General features: G+C 45.3%; 4 protein-coding genes across 5 annotated transcripts; 2 read left to right on the forward strand and 2 right to left on the reverse strand.

Moving 5' to 3' along the window:
- The first annotated feature begins 670 nt into the window (after positions 1-670).
- On the forward strand, positions 671-4,148 carry LOC127760367 (26S proteasome non-ATPase regulatory subunit 14 homolog). The gene is made up of 6 exons (XM_052284607.1): positions 671-908; positions 986-1,163; positions 2,599-2,680; positions 3,250-3,426; positions 3,517-3,684; positions 3,809-4,148. The coding sequence occupies exons 1-6, from the start codon at positions 782-784 to the stop codon at positions 3,998-4,000; spliced, it is 924 nt and encodes a 307-aa protein (XP_052140567.1). The 5' UTR covers positions 671-781; the 3' UTR covers positions 4,001-4,148.
- A 1,674-nt stretch (positions 4,149-5,822) lies between these two features.
- LOC127764795 (putative serpin-Z12) lies at positions 5,823-7,615 on the forward strand. The gene has a single exon (XM_052289748.1). The coding sequence runs from the start codon at positions 5,823-5,825 to the stop codon at positions 7,398-7,400; it is 1,578 nt and encodes a 525-aa protein (XP_052145708.1). The 3' UTR covers positions 7,401-7,615.
- Positions 7,616-7,675: 60 nt separating this feature from the next.
- Positions 7,676-10,469, reverse strand: LOC127764931 (cell number regulator 5). Of its 2 annotated transcripts, XM_052289758.1 has the most exons (4): positions 10,185-10,469; positions 9,640-9,813; positions 8,917-9,143; positions 7,676-8,179 (listed from the first exon to the last, which is right to left on the reverse strand). In XM_052289758.1, exons 2-4 carry the CDS (start codon positions 9,809-9,811, stop codon positions 8,030-8,032), a joined length of 549 nt encoding a protein of 182 aa, XP_052145718.1. In that variant the 5' UTR covers positions 9,812-9,813; positions 10,185-10,469; the 3' UTR covers positions 7,676-8,029. The 2 variants fall into 2 exon arrangements, with proteins under 2 accessions (XP_052145718.1, XP_052145789.1); XM_052289829.1 differs by lacking the exon at positions 10,185-10,469 and having other exon boundaries at positions 9,588-9,796.
- Positions 10,470-13,397: 2,928 nt separating this feature from the next.
- On the reverse strand, positions 13,398-16,544 carry LOC127764302 (SUN domain-containing protein 1-like). The gene is made up of 2 exons (XM_052289164.1): positions 15,339-16,544; positions 13,398-14,257 (listed from the first exon to the last, which is right to left on the reverse strand). Exons 1-2 carry the CDS (start codon positions 16,392-16,394, stop codon positions 13,946-13,948), a joined length of 1,368 nt encoding a protein of 455 aa, XP_052145124.1. The 5' UTR covers positions 16,395-16,544; the 3' UTR covers positions 13,398-13,945.
- Positions 16,545-19,174: the final 2,630 nt, after the last annotated feature.

A 19,174-nucleotide genomic window follows, 5' to 3' on the forward strand; every position in this document is an offset into this window, starting at 1 on the left:
TTCTTGTTGTTACATTGATCTCATATAAAGTCACTTTGATCGTTGACATCTTGTTTTTTGGTTCGTTTGCCATGGTAGTTTCCCTTGCTGCTGGGAGGATTGCCGCCTGAACTTTTTCTTTTTTGCGAGGATGTTATTTTTGCCAGACAAGAACGGGAATAAGCAAATTGTTTGGTGGAACTAAAGTAAACTCGATCGAAGTGTATTATTTTCACGTGTACCATCAATTTTTTTGAAAGTAAATATTTTTCCCCTTTAACTAATGTTCACTTTGGACCGGATAATCTTACCTTTATTTAACTTTGGGCTATCTAACTCTCTTCTAAAGCATATAAACGATCTTGAGTACATCGATTCCTACTTATCATTTAACTCTTGTAGCTTAATGTAAAATTATTTCTTTGAAATATTTCTTTGAAATATGATAAATTGGATGCATATGAATGAAAGAGTCAAGGATTAAGTGATTCCTCAAAAAAAAAAAAGAGTGAAATTTTATTTATTTTTCCCCTTTCGACACGAAGAAGGGCTTGGTTGGAGGAAAATGGCCCAGATTCAGATGACCGAGGCCGAGTACCATGGGGCCCACAAGAATAATAAGCCCCGAGCCCAAACGCTAAGGCCCACGAGAAGCCGTGCGCTGGAAGAAAGAAAGAAACCGCGGCCGTCTTCACACCGAAGCGGCGGACGAGACGACTCGCAGTCGCAGCCTCCTTCCTCCTCCGTCTCTCTCCCCTCTTCCTCTCCTCCGCGCGGCGAACGAAGCGAGCGAGCGGCGGCCATGGAGCGGCTGCAGCGGATCTTCGGGGCGTCGGGGATGGGGCAGCCGCCGACGGACTCGCCGCTGCTCGACTCCTCCGAGCAGGTCTACATCTCCTCCCTCGCCCTCCTCAAGATGCTCAAGCACGGTCAGTCCCCCTCTCCTCCTCCTCAATGATGGGGGATATTAGGGTTTCCGTTGATTTTGGTTTTGCGGCGCGCGCAGGGCGGGCCGGCGTGCCGATGGAGGTGATGGGGCTGATGCTCGGGGAGTTCGTCGACGACTACACCGTCAGGGTGGTCGACGTCTTCGCCATGCCGCAGAGCGGGACGGGCGTCAGCGTCGAGGCCGTCGACCACGTCTTCCAGACCAACATGCTCGACATGCTCAAGCAGACCGGGAGGTAATCCCCTCTTGCCCCCGCCGCCGATCTAGAGAAAAAAAACGGCGGATCTGTTGGTTCCCTTTCTATCTCTCTCCCTTGTTCAGATTTGGTGCGCTTTGCTTGATTAATCTGCGCAGGATTTGCCCCCCCCCCCCCCCCCCCCCCCCGCGCCCCCTCTTTCAGGGCACCTTAGATGAGCTGATCTTGATACATAACAACTACTACTATTTTCTCCTTCAGATTGGTGTAGATGGTTTTGTGTATACATGCGTTAATTTTGTAAACGGTCCTTTTATTTTTTAGATAATGGGAATGGATTACATCTCCGGCCTTTTCAGCGGGCACACAACCAGAATTGGCTCCATTACAACACTTGGCTCAACTGACTTTGGAAATATCTACTGTTCATAGTCATAGAGCAGTTTGGGGCAACTCATTTAGGCATCACAGCTGAAAAACCCTCTAGGCAGTAGAGTAACATTAGTCTGTGTGAGCACATTTTTCTTTTATTGTGTACTTGTTTCATGATAACAACCAAATTGCTGTTTTCTGCATTTTTTTGTGGGCTTTGTGCTGTCATCACAAGTCAGTTTGTAGACTGCATGCTTGAATTTGGAAGCCAAAGTATAAGTCAATGTTGGTAAAAGCTCTAGAATCAGTTGTGTTTCTTGCTCTTTGATGCATCCAAACATTCATGTGAAGAGAATAAGGTCCCAATGCAATTCTTCTGAAGGATTACAGTATTTTTACTTCCTTGAGATGTTCTAAGCAAATCCTTTGGATAGTTGACAAGGTTCCCCCAAAGAAAAAAAATGAATGCTTTGTGTAAAGTTTGATAATATATAGTGATTGAGTTGATGTTGGAGATAGATCTTTGTATCTATTTGAACACATACCACTAACTCGCTGTTCAGTAACAGCTAGGCCTACCAGTTGTATTATATAATGCATTGGTAGCAATGTCATCCTTATCGTTGTTGAATTGGTACATTGGTTCACATCCTTATCATTGTTAACACCACATCGATGTCTGTGCATCATAGTTCTACGGCTGATATTTTGTATGGAGTACCTAGCAAACAAGTAAGTTGGGGACAGAAGTACCTAGCAGCTGTGAACACCTTATATACATCTTATGTTCTAATGCGTGTTGTAAATAGGATTTTGGTTACTGGGCCTACTTGTTTGTTATGCTAGGGGAATATTTTAGAAATTGCTTAAGAAGGAAGACGCTTTCTAAATGAACTTCTTCTCAGTTTTGTCGATGCATTTCTAGGATATGTTACTCCCAAGTGCTAGAAAATTGTTTGTACAGTAATACTGGCCATGGTCTTATATCTGTTTCTTTTATCAACACTCTCAGTCTGATGATCTAGAATTATTTACTTTTATTTACACCGTTGTTTTTAGGCTGTTTAACGTGATTTTGTGGCCACTTGTGTTATCTTTACAGACCAGAAATGGTGGTGGGCTGGTATCACTCCCATCCTGGATTTGGATGTTGGCTTTCAGGTGTTGATATCAACACTCAGCAGGTGCATATGCTTATTCTACCTTTTTATAAGTTTTGTTAAAAGGAGCAATTGTTTCACATTTGACAAATGGAAACAATTGATGTGTCCAAACATGTGGCACTGCATGCAGCATGTCAGTTAATCAAATATCAAGAAATAATTTGATCAATTGAAATGGGTAAAGAGAGTAAAAGGTGGCATACATTTGGTATCTTTTATGTTATCTTATGTTTCTTCTGCTTATCCCATTGTCATCAAGTAGTTATATGCTTATATCGGTGGTAGTTGGTCTGCAAGGATGGTCCATACTCTTGAAATTGACTGACCATGTTTCATATCTACCTCGAGCTTCTGTTCACTAATCACTAGCTTGTTGGAGCTGATGCATATTTGGTGAACAGTATGAATCTTATGTCTAATCTGGGGCAGGGATCATAAAATATACAAATTTAAGAATACTAGGTGGTGATTTGTAAATTCTTCGAAGGGTTAAAGCTTAATTTGTTGCAAAATATGTTGACACTTATTTTTCTATGTAAACATGCGTATTGAAAGTGAGTATGTCTAACAGCTTAAATGGAATTGTGCAGAGTTTTGAAGCTTTAAATCCCAGGGCTGTTGCAGTTGTGATAGACCCAATCCAGAGTGTCAAGGGGAAGGTGGTCATTGATGCATTTCGTCTCATTAATCCTCAGACCATGATGCTTGGCCAGGAACCGCGACAGACAACATCAAATGTTGGGCATCTAAACAAACCATCTATCCAGGTAAAGTTCTCACTATTAATAATACTGCTACCAATGAACTTTTGCTCTATCAATTATCTATATTTGATTCAAACTTCTTTGTGTTGTAAGGCTCTTATTCACGGGCTGAACAGACACTACTACTCCATTGCAATCAATTACCGCAAAAATGAACTGGAGGAGAAAATGTTGCTTAACTTACACAAAAAGAAATGGACCGACGGATTGATTTTGAAGAGTTTTGACACTCATTCGAAAACCAATGAGCAGACTGTTCAGGTGCGTGGCATTCTACTTTCAACCGTACCATAGATGATCCTTCAGAACAACCCTTTAATTCATGTTGCAAAGTTTCGTACTAGTTAGCTACTACTAGTACTTATATGTGTGTTTTCACGTGCAGGAAATGCTGAACCTAGCCATCAAATATAACAAGGCAGTGCAGGAGGAGGATGAGCTGCCACCTGAGAAACTAGCGATTGCCAATGTGGGACGGCAGGATGCCAAGAAGCACTTGGAAGAGCATGTCTCAAATTTGATGTCGTCAAACATAGTTCAGACCCTAGGAACCATGCTCGACACGGTTGTGTTCTAGTCTCCTGCTACTGTTGTGTCAACCCTATACAGACCCCCACCCAAATTATTATTTATGTTTATCGAAGCCTCTGCCGTAATTCTGTAACTTTTGGTGCCAGCTACATTCGGGTTCTAACAGTTCGACTTGAAGAATTTGTTTTCTTTTAGCACGGTGTACTGTTAATCTTCTGTTGATTTCGCTGCATTTTCAAGGTTCCATCACTTGATGACTTGAGATCCTACGTTATTGTTCAGGTGTACCTTCTCTCTTCATGATCCATGCAGATATCCGTGTTGGGGACAAACCACTTCATTTAACACAGATATGTTGTTAAGTTTTTGTTGTAGAGCAAATTATTAAATACATTGATACCAATACGAACGCTAAATTACTACTCACTCTATCCCATAACGTAATATATGCACGTGTTTTAATAATTAACTTTTAAAAACATTTAACCAATAATTAGTTGAAAATACGTATTGTTAGTTAAAAATACGTATTTTATTTACAGAAAGCACATGAGCTATCAATTTTATTTGTTGAAAATGATATTATTGGATTGGCAATTGAATGTACTTTTAGATGGTTATAACTTCATTGCAGCAAAGCTTAATTAGAAATTAGTTTTAAAGATTGTCAACTTTAATTATGCTTTATATTATAGGATGAAAAGTGTACATAGTTAATTAACTATCAGTACTCCGATTAATTGCTATAGACGTTGTCAATCATTCGAGTCTCGTGAAGTACTCCCTCCGTACACATAAAGAAAGTCGTTTAGGACAGCAATACGGTCTTCAAAACACAACTTTAACTTCTTGTTTCTATAAAAATATTTATTAAAAAGTGATATATGTATACTTTTATGAAAGTATTTTTCAAGACAAATCTATTCATATAATTTTTATATTTTTAAACTCAACAACTTAAGAGTTATTCATGATTTATATTTCCAATGTTTGACTTAAACATTGTCCTAAACAACTTTCTTTTATGAGTATAGAGGGACCAAAAGAAACAAAAGTTAACGGTGAGCTTCTACTTCACAGGTTGTCATTAAAAATGTATTCACCTATTCCCTCCGTCTCAAAAAGTGCCAACTTAAAAGGAGATGTCTGAACATTCATTGGTCCATATTCGTTGTATTAGAAGGGATCACATCTCCTTCTAAATTATTTTTTTTAACAGATGGACGTGTAATGTTGTGGAAATCAAAATTTAAGCCTTTGTAGCTCGAGTATCACTTTTATAGCTCATGTGCTACCTGTAGATGAATCTTGTAGTCGCGATTCCAAGCAACTGCGCGTAGCTAGTCAACTTGTAGTCAACTCTCTCCGAGTCAAAGCGTGACCTGGTCGTTGACTTGAGAGCCAAGCTTTGTTCACTAGCTCACGAAACCACTGCCCTTCTTCTTCCACTAGCTTAGCTTGCAAGGATTCTAATATCTCGGTGGACCTCCACCTGTTTTTTGCATATCAACTAAATGAGTATAAATTTTTTAAAAAAATATAAGATAGATTAATATGTAATATATCACTTCGCAAATATACAAGTTCAAATTCGATTTCTACATGTTGTAACAAAAATAACAAATAAAACTCTAACTAGTGTACGTATATTCACAGTCAAATTTATTATTTTTGTTATAATTTGTAGAAGTCGAATTTGAATTTGCATATTTGTGAAGTGATATATTACATATTAACCTATCATATTAGTTTTTTTTGCAAATTTTTCATAACCATTTAGATGATATACAAGAAACGAGTGGACGTCCAACCAAGTGTTCAAAACAGTTTCCCTTAAAAGCTTGTTTCACTTCCATCGCCGCCTTCTCATGGGCCACGACGCCGCAGCTCACCGCCGGGACGGCCACGACCGGCGCCACCACCCTTACCGTGGCGCGGAGGCCGGAGCCGCACGCGCAGGCGCGGCGAGCCTCCTCGTCGGCAGCGGCGAGCAGGGCGCCGGTCAGGTCCTGAGCTTCCGTTCCGGCGGCCGGCCTTGGCTCGGGCTCGCGTTCGCGGCGCCGCACCCATGGGCGAACCGGGACGAGCATGTGGTGCAGCGCCACGACGCGCCAGAGTTTGCGCCACCGCCTCCTCCTCGTCCTTTCTCCTCCTGGGACCGCGTGCCCATGGCGGCGCTCGCCGCCGGTGAGCCGTTCTCTGGTCGAGCGACGGGAGGCGATGGTGGTGTGCGGAGCGACGTCATGGCTCCTCCTGCGATGGCGGAGGAGGCGAAGGTGTCGTGCCTGCCGCTCGCGAGGGAGGTCGGCCGCAGGGCGGCGGCGGCAGGCGGCGGCCAGGGGCGCAACTTCATCGTCTCGCCGCTGTCCTTACACGCGGCGCTCGCGCTGGTGGCCGACGGCGCGCGGGGCGAGACGCAGCGCGAGCTCCTGGGCTTCCTCGGCTCGCCGTCGCTCGCCGAGCTCCACCGCTCGCCGACGACGCGGCTCGTCGCGAGGCTCCGCCACCTGCCGAACACGTCCTTCGCCTGCGGCGTGTGGGTGGACCGCGGCCGCGCGCTCACGCCGGAGTTCGCGGACGCCGCCGCGTCGCGCTACGCCGCCGTCGCCGAGCCCGCCGACTTCGCCACCCAGCCCGAGCAGGCGCGGGAGCGAGTCAACGCCTTCGTGTCCGACGCGACGGAGGGGCTCATCCGCGACGTCCTCCCTCCCAACTCCGTCGACTCCTCCACGGTGGTCGTCCTCGCCAACGCGGTCCACTTCAAGGGGACGTGGTCGCTGCCGTTCCACCCGTCGGCGACCTTCCACGCGCCGTTCCACCTCCTCGACGGCGGCGCCGTGCGCGCGCCGTTCATGACGACGGAGATCCCCTTCGAGCGCCACGTCGCCGCCTTCCCCGGCTTCACGGCGCTCAAGCTCCCCTACAAGAACGTCGGCGGCGGCGGCGGCGGCGGTGGCGACGGCGTGCCCCGAGCCGCATTCTACATGCTCCTGCTCCTCCCCGACGGCGACGGCGCGCTCAAGCTTGCCGATCTCTACGATATGGCCGTGACCACGCCGGAGTTCATCAAGAAGCACACGCCGGCGGCGGAGGCTCCGGTGAGGCGGCTCATGGTCCCCAAGTTCAAGTTCTCGTTCAAGTTCGAGGCGAAGTCCGACATGCGGAAGCTGGGCGTGACCCGAGCTTTCGCCGGCGGCGACTTCTCCGGCATGGTGACCGGCGGGGACGGTCTCTTCATCGCCCAAGTGTATCATCAGGCCACCATCGAGGTGGACGAGCTCGACACCGTGGCCGCCGCCTCCACCGCCGTGGTTATGATGCAAAAGGGGAGCTCACTGCCGCCGGTGGACTTCGTCGCCGACCGGCCGTTCTTGTTCGCCGTCGTCGAGGAGCTCACCGGCGCCGTACTGTTTCTTGGGCATGTGGTCAATCCTCTTGCTGAATAAATAAGGGATTTAGGAACAAAATTATTTGCCCAGTTGTGATTTGTGAATCTGTATTTGCCGAAATAATTTCAGTTTGTAACTCTCATGCAAACTTTGTACTATTTGTTTGTAATCAGTGATTTGGTAAATTCGATAGATGGTTCAAATGATCTGTACAATTCCGTTTTTAGCCCTTGTTGGACGAATGGATTTCACACTAAGGAAATAATTCAAAACGGAAGACAATATGAACTTTTGTTCCACAGCGGCCTCAGGTTGGTTTAACATTAGCCATTAGGAGACTACGGATCATTATATTAAGACATTACAAGCCTCAGAATATGAGAAAGAAACTGAGGCAATGGACAACAAGTGTGTTCTTTACCTTTGCCATCATATTCCAATATGTGAAAAGATAAATGTTACATGTAACAATCGTGCTACAGTTCAATGACACAGCTACACCTGCAAACTGTGATTTGCTCATTTGTCGAAAAATCATCTTTACAACAACTCTACGGAACCAGCCTCGTAGTAGTACCCGTGGAAGCACAATCAAAGAAGATATAACAAACACTCGCAAGCAGCAACAACCAAAGATTCGTCAGAATTCAGATAGAGAGGCGTTCATCTATATTTCATATTTCCATTCAAGGCTCATCCATTGTCTGTATTGCAGGTGGCGTGACGGTCGGAGCGGAGGAGCCGCTGTCTGTCCTCTCGCGGATCTCCCTGTACTCTTGACATATAGCACACAGGTGACAGAATAAGTGCGTTGTTAAATCGCCACATGGTGCTTCCTGCAAAAGAAAATATATTTGAAATGAACATGTTAGAATCAGTAAACTAGATTTGCCATGACTCAACAACCATACAGCCCTAGTGATGTACTCCAGTATCCTATCAAATTTAGCCAGTTGCATACAGATCCCTTTATCCCAGCTCTTGCTCTTGTAAGCTTTCAAAGCATCCAGTTCCAGATACATGCAACTAAAATATAAATTTACTATGTTTTACTGTAGATTTATGAACAATGCATCGACAACACATCAAAAAATCATAGTCATGTGGAAGCCTAGATTGGCTCCTATTGAGATTAACAATTTGGTCATGACCTTTGTAGCTGAATCAAATTACACACAAGACACTGAAACCAGCAACCAAATGCATGTTTCAATTGACAGTTAAAGATTCTATTCACTTACTACTGTACTGCTTGCAAAAGAAACATACTTTGGTAGGCAAGACACCATGGCAGAGCTCAAATTGCTAGACTAATAGCAACAGTGGAAGGATTGCCTTATATGCAGTCCTTACATATATGTAAGGTAGATTTCAGTTTCAACTAAAGTTCAACTATGAAGAATTTTCACCATAAATCCCACTATTGATTAAATTGTGCAGTAAGGAAATATCATCCATTTATATCAATATGTCGTGAAAAAACTGCCTCTATTGACTACTAAATCTAAAACATGTAACCAGTAACATCCGAGAAATGTCAAAGACCAGAAAAGAGTAAGTTTCAAGCTCGTACCGGAAGATTGTATTTTGCTCTTAGTGCTTGTCGATATCCACAAGCATAACAAGCAACAGCAGATCCTGGAACTGCCAATACAAGGCCCCCAGTAAACACACAGCAGAGACTTGTGAGAAGGCCCCAAAGCATGCAATGTGTAGTGCATGATCCAGCAAGAGTTCCAGATCCCAAGAATTGTGCATTCCTTCCAAAAAGGAAGCAAGGACAAGTTGCACCAATAAAACCTACAAAAATCATCAGGAAATTTGAGGCTATAAGAATATAGTTCTGTTTTCTTCAAAGTGAAGGGACCTTTTCAGAAATCAGAATGCTGATAAAACTTGCTTATTGGATTAATTATACTTCTTGCAATATCCCTGAATGTGCTAAAAATTAAACCAATACTGTAATGGCCACTCAAGACTTAAGTATAATGAAGCAGAACTATTAGGTGGTTGGCTACTTTGCATTTCAGGCCTCCATTGGCATAAATACCAGTTTGGCAAATTGACAGTACAAAATATTGGATGTCATACCCAACCAACTTATCCTTCACGGCTTCAGTGCTTCACACATGATATGCTTCGTGGAATGATAAACCCAATAATAACATAGCGATAACACTAACTAGGAAACTATGTTCAATGCTTATTTTCTTATCCATATCCTAACATGCAACCAAATAGCACCTTTTATCTTTCCTTCTGAAATCAAGGAGTCACAGGTCAGAGAGTAGCATACAGCTCTGTGGATCATCAAAACAAGCACAGATGCCTGAAGACCATTGTGTAGGATCCCGGGTTAACTTGTGGCGCGCGGCATCGTTCTCCTCCGCAGAAACGCGATCCTCCTCAGTATCCAGGCCATATAATGGAATGTACTGAGGCGGAACGTAGCTCCCTTTTCCGGCCATCTCTGCGACGCAGAAGGAAGATTTGTTCAGATACAAAAAGCATCAAAGCTTCAACAAAATAAAGATATACCGCATGGCATAGGTCAGGTCTAGTGCAAGAACCAACACAAGCATTCCAAAAGTATATCAAATTTCCTAGCGTGTTTGTTCATTGGTGATGACAATACATCGGTTAATTGGAGGAAATTGCTGCGAGCGCCGCACTACACATCAAAGAAATCCTCAAACAAATGGATTACAAATGGATAAGGGTTAATTGGAGGAAACGAAATCAAGTTCGTATTGGATCTCCACCTCGGCCACTACGGCACGCCCGGCTCAAGAGGTGGCGAGGAGGAGGAGGAGGAGGGCTACGAGAGAGAAGAACGGATACCTTCGATTCGATTCGAACAAAGCCAAGACGGAGGCCGGCGCGGTGGAACGAGGTCGCGGCCGCGTCGCCTTTCCCCCCCAAACCTGCTCGCTCGCTGCTGGCCGTGCGCGCGCGCGCGCGCGAGGTTGCCCGCCGCGCAAGGGAAGATGGCTAGGGCGGGTGGGAGACGGAGGGAGGGGGTGGGCGTACACAGCACCCGCGCGGCTCCGGCGAGGTCGCCGGCGGCGGAAGAGCGCGCGCTGCGGAAGCTGGAAACGGAGAGGAAAAGGAGGGGACCGATGGAAGAGAAATTTCAGTATTAACCATCCAATACGATGACCTTTAAAAAATTGCCACCCAATACGTTGGCCTTTCAAGATCTACCACCAGACACGTGAAATTCTTCATTTCATGCCATTCCGTCTGCTTGTCCGCGTCGTCCATCTTTGTCTTCGTCTCCGAGCTCGTCGGCCGTCGTCACAAGGCTTGACCATCATCCCTGAGCTCACTCCGGCCGCGGTTGCCGGCGAGGGACGTTGCACCTTCGACAGGGACGGAGGAGCACATGGTTTTGTCGACGTCTAGATGGTAGACGGGGACGGAGTTTGCGGGCATGGCGGTTCAACAGCAGAACACGAACTCAGGGGCGATGGCAAATGATCGGATGAGAGCTTGGGCATGGCGGCGACAGCGGAAAGCTCGGGGGCGACGGCGGCGACAGCGGAACGTGAACTCTGGGGCGACGACGGTGGCAGCGGAACGCGAGCTTGGGGGTGACTACAGCGGCGACCGGACGCGAGTTCGGGCATGGCGGCAACGGCGGAACGGAATGCGAGCTCGACGACAGCGGCAGACGAGCTCAGGGACGGCGGCGATGGGGCGCGAGCATGGCAACAGCGATGAACGAGCTTGGGGATGGGAATGGTGGCGATGGAGGTTGGGGACGGCGGTGGCGACGGTGCCGAACGAGCTTGGGGATGGGGACGGCGGCGGGGGCGGGATGCGAGGTGACGACGACCGTGCCTGGGCGACGACGCCACCTAGCTCGGGGGACAGTCGCGCGGATGGACGGCGGGGCAGGCGGACGGAGTGGCTCCAAATGAAGAATTTCGCGTGCCTGGTGGTAAATTTTGAAAGGCCAGCGTATTGTGTGGCAGCTCCTTAAAGGTCATCGTATTGGATGGTAAATACTGAAATTTCTCCCAAGGAGAGAAACAAAGGAGTGTATTTTTCATTGACCATTTTCTTAGTTTTTTCTCTCTTTTTTTACTTTTTAAATATAAAGCTTCTGATTTTCTTTTTATTATTTTATTATAGAAAAATGCATGTGAGTTGCAACGGGTGAAATCTATTTTAATCTTATATGGTTTAGTTAAGATGAAATTCACTATAAGAGTTCGCTTGGATATATATTTTTTTAGAAAATAATGAGATGTAGTTAGGAATCCGATTATCTCAAGTTAGCATGCGAGTTTTTTTAAACAGATTTCTTATATTATTCCTTCCGTATTACCAAAAGTGAACGATCTTAAAAACCGACTTAAACATGGATATGTATTTCCAAAAGCAAACGAACTTAAAAACCGACTCATACACGGATGACGTACCAAAATACCGGCAAAAACATCTTCAATTTTTATATTTACTAGAAAAAAATACCCGTGCATTGCAACGGGTGAATGCTATTTTAATTTTATTGTTGTTATACGGTCTAGTTAAGGTGAAATTCACTGTAGGAATTCACTTGGATATATATTTTATTAGAAATTCATGAGCTACAATTAGAAGTCCGATCGTCTTAAGTTAGCATGCGAGTTTTTTTAAAAGAGAATTCTTATACGACTCTTTCTATGTTTCCAAAAGCGAACAAACTTAAAAACCGACTTAAATACAATATGTATTTCAAAAAGCAATCGAACTTAAAAACTGACTCATACACGGATGACTTACCAAAGTACCGGCAAAAATATCTTCAATTTTTATAATAGTAGAGAAGTAGAGATTTTTTTTTTTTGACGGACGAAGGAAACGTTTTCAACTTTTTAAGTAGTGCATGCTTTTTAAACTACTAAACGGGGGAATCGGATCTACTTAGGATGCGTTCGTTTTCGCTTGTTCCCGACCCCTCTCCCTTGTTTTTCACGCTCACGTTTTTTAAATTGCTAAATGATTTGTTTTTTTTTTTGCAAAAAGTTTATATACGAAAGTTGCTTAAAAATCATATTGATCCATTTTTGAAAAAAAAATTATCAAATACTTAATTTATCACACGCTAATAGATCGCTCCGTTTTCCATGCCGGAGGCCCAGCCTAGGGAAACGAACGCAGGGGAGTCGGACTTTTTTTTCCCATTTTTAAGGGGTATCGGATCTAGTCGAACTTTTTTTTGTTATTTTTTTCGCTTTTTTTTGTTTTGACGGACGTAGGAAACTTTTTCAATTTTTTAAGTAGCGCACGCTTTTTAAACTACTAAACGCTTCTTTTTTTTTGCAAAAAGTTTATATACGAAAATCATATGGATCCATTTTGAAAAAAAAAATTAGCAAACACTTCCTCCGTTTCACAATGTTTTGATGTTAGGGTTGATGTTATTGAATCTAAATAGATATATATGTATAGATTCATTAACATCAATATGAATGTGGGAAATGCTAGAATGACTTACATTATGAAACAGAGGGAATACTTAATTAATCACGTGCTAATGGATCGCTCTATTTTCCATGCCGGAGGGCAGCTATGCAGGGGAGTTGGACTTTTTTTTTTGGTTTTTAAGGGGGAATTGGATCTTAGGGGAGTCGGACTTTTATTTTATTTTATTTTTTTGCTATTTTTTTGTTTTGACGGATGAAGTAAATTTTTTGTATTTTTTAAGTAGTAGAGAAGAGAAGAGATATGCGATTGAAAGTGCTAGTTTTCCAATCACCACTAGAACCCATCATTTTCTCTTACAAGATATTAGCCTTGTTTAGAAGATTTTCGATGTCAAATATTTCAAATGGTTCCAAGTAAAAGTATGGTATCGCCCTTGTGTCGGCAAATCCATTCCACGGCACCTTAAACAACAGCATCTGCAAATCCTTGCAAGTAGAGGCGAAAACAGCTCGAAAAAGGACGGAAACTACTCCTACTGCCCTACAGTCTACTGTTTTCGTTTATATATGTATTTTTCTGGAATTGGAATCAAAATAAGAAATCTCAGATGCGAAAATAGAATCAAATATTATCAAACATCATCACCAAATACAGTAATTAATATTTATTGGAATATGAAAATTACGATCTCAGGTCTCGATTTCAGATTTGAGAACACTGGACTGTGAAAACAATGCGGCTATTAACTACACCCAACTAGATGATTCACTCCCCTCCAAGCTCAGAGGTGAGACAAAGATTCGGTGAACATGTTAACAAGAACATTTGAGGATGATTTCACTCAATCCCAGCATCAGGCAGTTCCCAATTTGAAAGTGGACAAGAATTCCAGGTAGAATTGCAAGAAATCTTTGGTTGTTTTACCTTCAAAATGATCAAGCCCAAACAACCATCAACAGATACGCAAATAAATCTTACTAACCACAATTGCCATCCATTGATGGAACAAACATAATGTCTAACTCTTAGTATCTAAAAGATGTCATTGGGCTAGACGATTGCAGCAAAACAATCATTACCTTTACAGAGTGTACATGATAACATCCTACGCTGAAAACTAGCAAGGGCACAAGGAGATCCCTAAACCAAAACACTTACAAGAGACAGAAACAAAAGCATTTCCCATCTCAGGACTGAGAAACTGACATTCCTGGTGAGACCGGCTCATGACCATGGACCCGGATGCGGTAAATGCAGGTTAGCGCGGAGCTTCCATGGTTTGAAGTGAAGTCCAGTCGGACCATGTTGATGATACCAACATCTGGTGCTGTAATGTCGAATGTCTGGACATTCTTCTTGTCTAGATCATATGTGAATTCAGTCAAGACATACATCTTTGCGCTTGCAGCATGACCTGAATACGCCTCATTATGTGCCTCTTGATACCACCCAGAAACCCGGCAGTCCTTTGGCGCAGTCGACATATCATATGCTACATCCTGCATGTCATGTGACAGAAGTTAATCAGTAAATATCTGAGAATAGTTTTTGTGACAGGAAAACCTCTCAGTGTGCAAAATCAAGTATTTAGTAAGAAATCCATTCTGCAGAACTGTATAACGAGACTTCAATTGGAGCATGTTCTACGCAAACATAAAAATAGGCGGTACAAGGTTATAACTTATCAAGTTATCAGGCTTCCAATAATAAACTACAGGTTATAACTTGAGATAACCAAAAAATTAAAGTAAATGATGCCCATAAAATATTAAACAGGAAAAATAAAAGACAGCATCATAGGTTTAAGTCCGGCATATGACAAGAAGTGATCAACCATCTTAGCAATTCAAGGGAAGATATGAGTTTCTTTGCAGTTGCTTAATCATCAGATGTATTGTAATGTTTTACAACCAAATTAGAAAAAAGTCGACTCACAATTCGGAAGGTTATGTTCTAAAATAATATTCAAAAGGTAGTAAAAAAGATTGCTTGTTCATGAGCAACTGAAGCCTACCATTGACCATTAAAAAGAGAGACATATAACACAAGCGGGATCAGAATGCATTCAGCTTCATATCAACATAGAAGTTAAAGTTAAAAGTGTGTCTTTCCAATTACCACTGAACATACAGCAAAGAGAGAATTCATAGAAGCAGCAGTATTGTTGTCATATGAGTCCTATTTGGTGGGTACACTACGTAATGCTTAAGATGATTCGGTAACTACAAACAAATGTCATATAGAATTATAATTAGTTGCAGACAAAACATACAAGCTCAATAATGCTAATAGCGATACAAAAGTAAGTGATTCTCTATAATGGTTTGCTAAAGAAGGGTCTTGCTTAAAATTGTTGTCACCCCCACTAACTACTATGAACTAAAATGCTACAAGCTTATGCATAAGACCTACCCACCAAATGACACACCTCTACTCATCGGTCATCCCTTCAGGTCAAACATGATTTGGTTTTAGACAGACATAGTCACAGAATTTTATTGTGCGCTAGAGAAGTAATTAACCAAGGCGCAAGGAAGCAAATATGATATAATTCCGTAAACGAATCACCAAGAAAGTTACCTTTGAAACATGTTCAAGTGTAATTGCATCAGGGACAATCCCCTTCCGCAGCTTGATCTCCACAAACCCGCTGCTCCCCTGCAGCGGAAAGCACTGCCCGGGCTCTCCAAAGCTTGGCTGAAGGATCTTTTTTGGGCTAGCAGCAGTATCTCCACTAAGCAATGAAGAAAAGAAACCACCACGTTTCCCAGCATCATAAGCATCCGAATGGCGGACGACTTTCCCCCCAGCCGATGCCACAGCGTAGTCTACCCTACCAATCCCATCAGCCGCGTGCTTCTCAATCTCCCCCATGGTGATCTCTCTGGCCAATGCACGAACTTGATCGAGGTCAACCTCGGTGCCGGGGCCCGAACCCAGGCTCTCTTTCACCTCGTTCCAGAACTTGTCGAACTCGTCCTTCCTGAGGAACTCCATCCGCTTGAGCGCGCCGAGCGCGTCGCTCAGGTCGTCGGCCCTGGCGTCGAGGCGCTTGAGCTGGCCCTCGAGCTCCAGCCTCTTCTCCTCCAGCAGCGCGGCGAGGTCCCCGCGGACGGCGCCGACCTCGCCGTCGATCTTGCGGTCGACGGCCTCGAGCTGCACCTGCAGCATCCGGAAGGCGCGGGCGAGGGACGCCTCGACGTCCGCGACGCGGGCGTCGTACCCGGCCATCGCGGCCTGGTCGACCGGCCGCGGAGGGGCCGGGCGCGCCGCGCGCCAGGCGAGGTCGCCGACGTAGAGCAGCAAGGCGAGGAGCACCGCGTTCTTGGCGGCGACGCTGAGCGCGGTCTGCCACCTCGGCCGCGTCGACGACGACGTGTGTCCCGCCTTCTTGCGTCGCGGGGGCGGCGGCTGCGCCTGCGCCACCCCCGCCGCCGCCGCAGCCGCAGCCGCGGCGGCGGAGGAGTCGAGATTCGGGGTGGAGGGGTGGGGGCGCTGGTCGAGCAGGAGGACCGGGCGCTTGCGGAGCGCGGACGCGGCGGCGGCGGCGGGGCGGGAGGCGCTGGCGGGGCTGGTGGCAAGGTCGAGGGACGTCAGCGGGGAGGCCGCGGCGGCGGCGAGGGAGGGGGACGCCATGGATGGGATCCGGTCGGCGAGCGGCGCGGCGCGGCGCGGCGGCGAGAGAGAATGGAGAGAGAGAGAGAGAGAGAGAGGCGGTTGGGCTTTCGGCGAATCGGAGGGGAATTTGGGAAATTTTGGGCGGAAATCGAATCGAATCGAACGGAGCGGGGCGCGGAAGAAAGAGAGGAGAAGAGAAGACGAGGGGACACGCATGGGAAGTTGGGGGGACGCTTCTAGGGCTCGCTGACATGTGGGGCCGGATGAATGTGCCATCGCATTCACATGGCTTAGATCAAGTCGGTTTCTCATAGAATAAGATGGAAGTTGCAGCGAATCATTTTATATTATTTTTTCGATGAATTTTCGACAAAATTTTGTGAAGGAAATTTCCGCGAATTTCTTTTCTAAAAAGCACACTCACTTTTTTCTATACGTACATCTCCAAAAGACTGAGCTGACACATCTTAAAATTTATGCGAATTTGTTTTCTCGTAGAATTCATATGGGTGTCTTCTTCTTCTTCTTTTTGTCAAGGAGTGTACGATGTGAAAATTTTGCATGAGACCAAAGTTTGACCCTCAAATTTTACTGACAAAATTTGTAATTTATATGTTTATATTTCTTGAAATGTTAGCCCATACAACGTAAGTTTCTTCGATACTGGGCTTCCAGTTGTACTAACATCTTGGGCTATTTGTTCACGAAATTCACTTTTCCCTGGATCGGAGTTGTCGAGATGGTAAGATGGCTTGGAGGCGAGGGAGAAGAATGATTCGAGGCGTCGCACAACAAGCAACCTTTTCTCTAAAACTTCTCTGGAATTCCCAATCCTGCGCAGTGTATTCCGAAAGATACAGGCAAATCTTGTGTTTTGTCAATCTGTAATTAATAAGTTCATTTTTGGTCCCTCCATTTGTCCCCGAGTCTGAAATTCATTCCTGCACCGCAGAATATGAAATGTCCCTCAACTCCTAAAACTAGTGCAAATAAGATCCCAACGTGATTTAGATGACGGTTTCGGTTGATGTGGCGCTAATGCGGCATAGTAGCAAAAACAAAAAAAAAATAAAAAACATTTGTAGGCCCCAATGCCGGTGAAACAACATCTTCCCCTCCCCCCTCTCTTCCTTCCCCGCTCTCTCTCTCTCTTCCTTTGTCCTAGCCAACCAATGCCTGAATGCTGTCACCGCAGAAATTGAGTGGAGGGGGCGAACTCTGCAGAGTGTGATGTCAAATCGTCAATGATGACAGCAGCGTTAAGGTAGCACCTTCTCCACCGCCCCACCACTCCGCAAGGGTGCGCTTAGCCCCCACTGACAATGACAAGGATGAGGAGGAGGGGCCACGGGTGGCACTACAGTGGTGGCGGCCGCTCTAGCATAGGATGAGAAGGCGATGGGAAGGGGTTTCTCTTTGTCATAGTGGAGGTGGCGGCGGTGGCGGCAAGGCTTGAGGAGGATCGATGGGTCGCGGCAAAGTTGGCGGCGGCATGGATGAGGACCGACAACTGCTTCTCTCCCCTGCCATCGCACTGGCACCGGCAGTGTCTTTCTACCGCCATCCGGAGAAGACCCCTGAGAAGGCGATGTCAACAACATTTTTCCAACGACTGCTTCTCTCCACCGCACCCTGCTCCTCTCTTGCCATAGCCACTCAACTCCTCTCTTGTCGTCTGTCGTCCTCTTCCATCGGTCGCCGCCACCGCCCATCTCTTCTCTCATCACCCGCCGCCGCTCAGCTCCTCTCTTGTCGCCCGTCTCCCTCTCTTACGCCATTGATGCCCTCCTCTCCTATTGCTCGCTGCCACCCTGCTCCTTTCTTGCCGCCCGTCGTCCTCTCCCACACTACCAACGCCCTCCTCCACACCGCCAGTTGCGCCTTGTGGTCCCACCGTGCCGCCAATGCCCAGTCGGCGCGCCGCCCCCCTGCTCCCACCTATGTCGCCAAGAAAAGGTTGAGAGATACATATAGAGAAAGGAGATTGTTACTTAAAGGTAGGGTCCACAAGTTTTTGTTTATTTTTTATTTAGGCTAAGGCGTCCTGACATTTGGGTTTCACGATTGACTCAGCCGTCACGTCAGCCAAAACCGGCCACCATACTGCCAGGGACCAAAATTAACACAGTATTGTGAGTTGGGGGATGTGCTACACCTATTATTTCGGTTTAGGGACGAATTTCAGACTCGGCGACAAATTAAGGTACCTAAAGTGAACTTCCATTTGTGTTTTGTCAGGGTTACGGGAACAAGATTCTTGGCCCAAGTCCAGCCTGCCAAGCCCAAGCTTGCAAACGGGAAAAAGAAGAAGAAAATTAAAGCGTGCCAGCGAAGGCTGTGAATGAAGTCAACCAATGAACAGGCTGAACAAGTGAACAATAATAGTGAATAGTTTTTTTCTCCCGTACTAATTTATCTCTATCTATGATCCACATCACCATCTCCGATCACATACATCGGATCTGATATATATCACCTTCAATCTCGGCAAGAACCCTGTCAACTGATCGAAGCCAAAGTCTTGGATAATAACTCACCTGAATATCAAATGACATAGCATGATTGATCTTGTCTCATACCGTACATATATATGCTACTCCCTCCGTTTCACAATGTAAGTCATTCTAGCATTTTACATATTCACATCATTATAAATGTGTAAAATGATAGAATGACTTACATTGTGAAACGGAGAAAATAGTACTATAGTAGTACTAGTATTACACTCCGTATGATCCCCTGTTTTTCCGCATGTGAGATAGATAATGTCAAACATACTATGCAGCAGCACACCATGA

The sequence above is a fragment of the Oryza glaberrima genome, chromosome 1, assembly GCF_000147395.1.
Source record: "Oryza glaberrima chromosome 1, OglaRS2, whole genome shotgun sequence".
NCBI classification, from domain to species: Eukaryota; Viridiplantae; Streptophyta; class Magnoliopsida; order Poales; family Poaceae; genus Oryza; species Oryza glaberrima.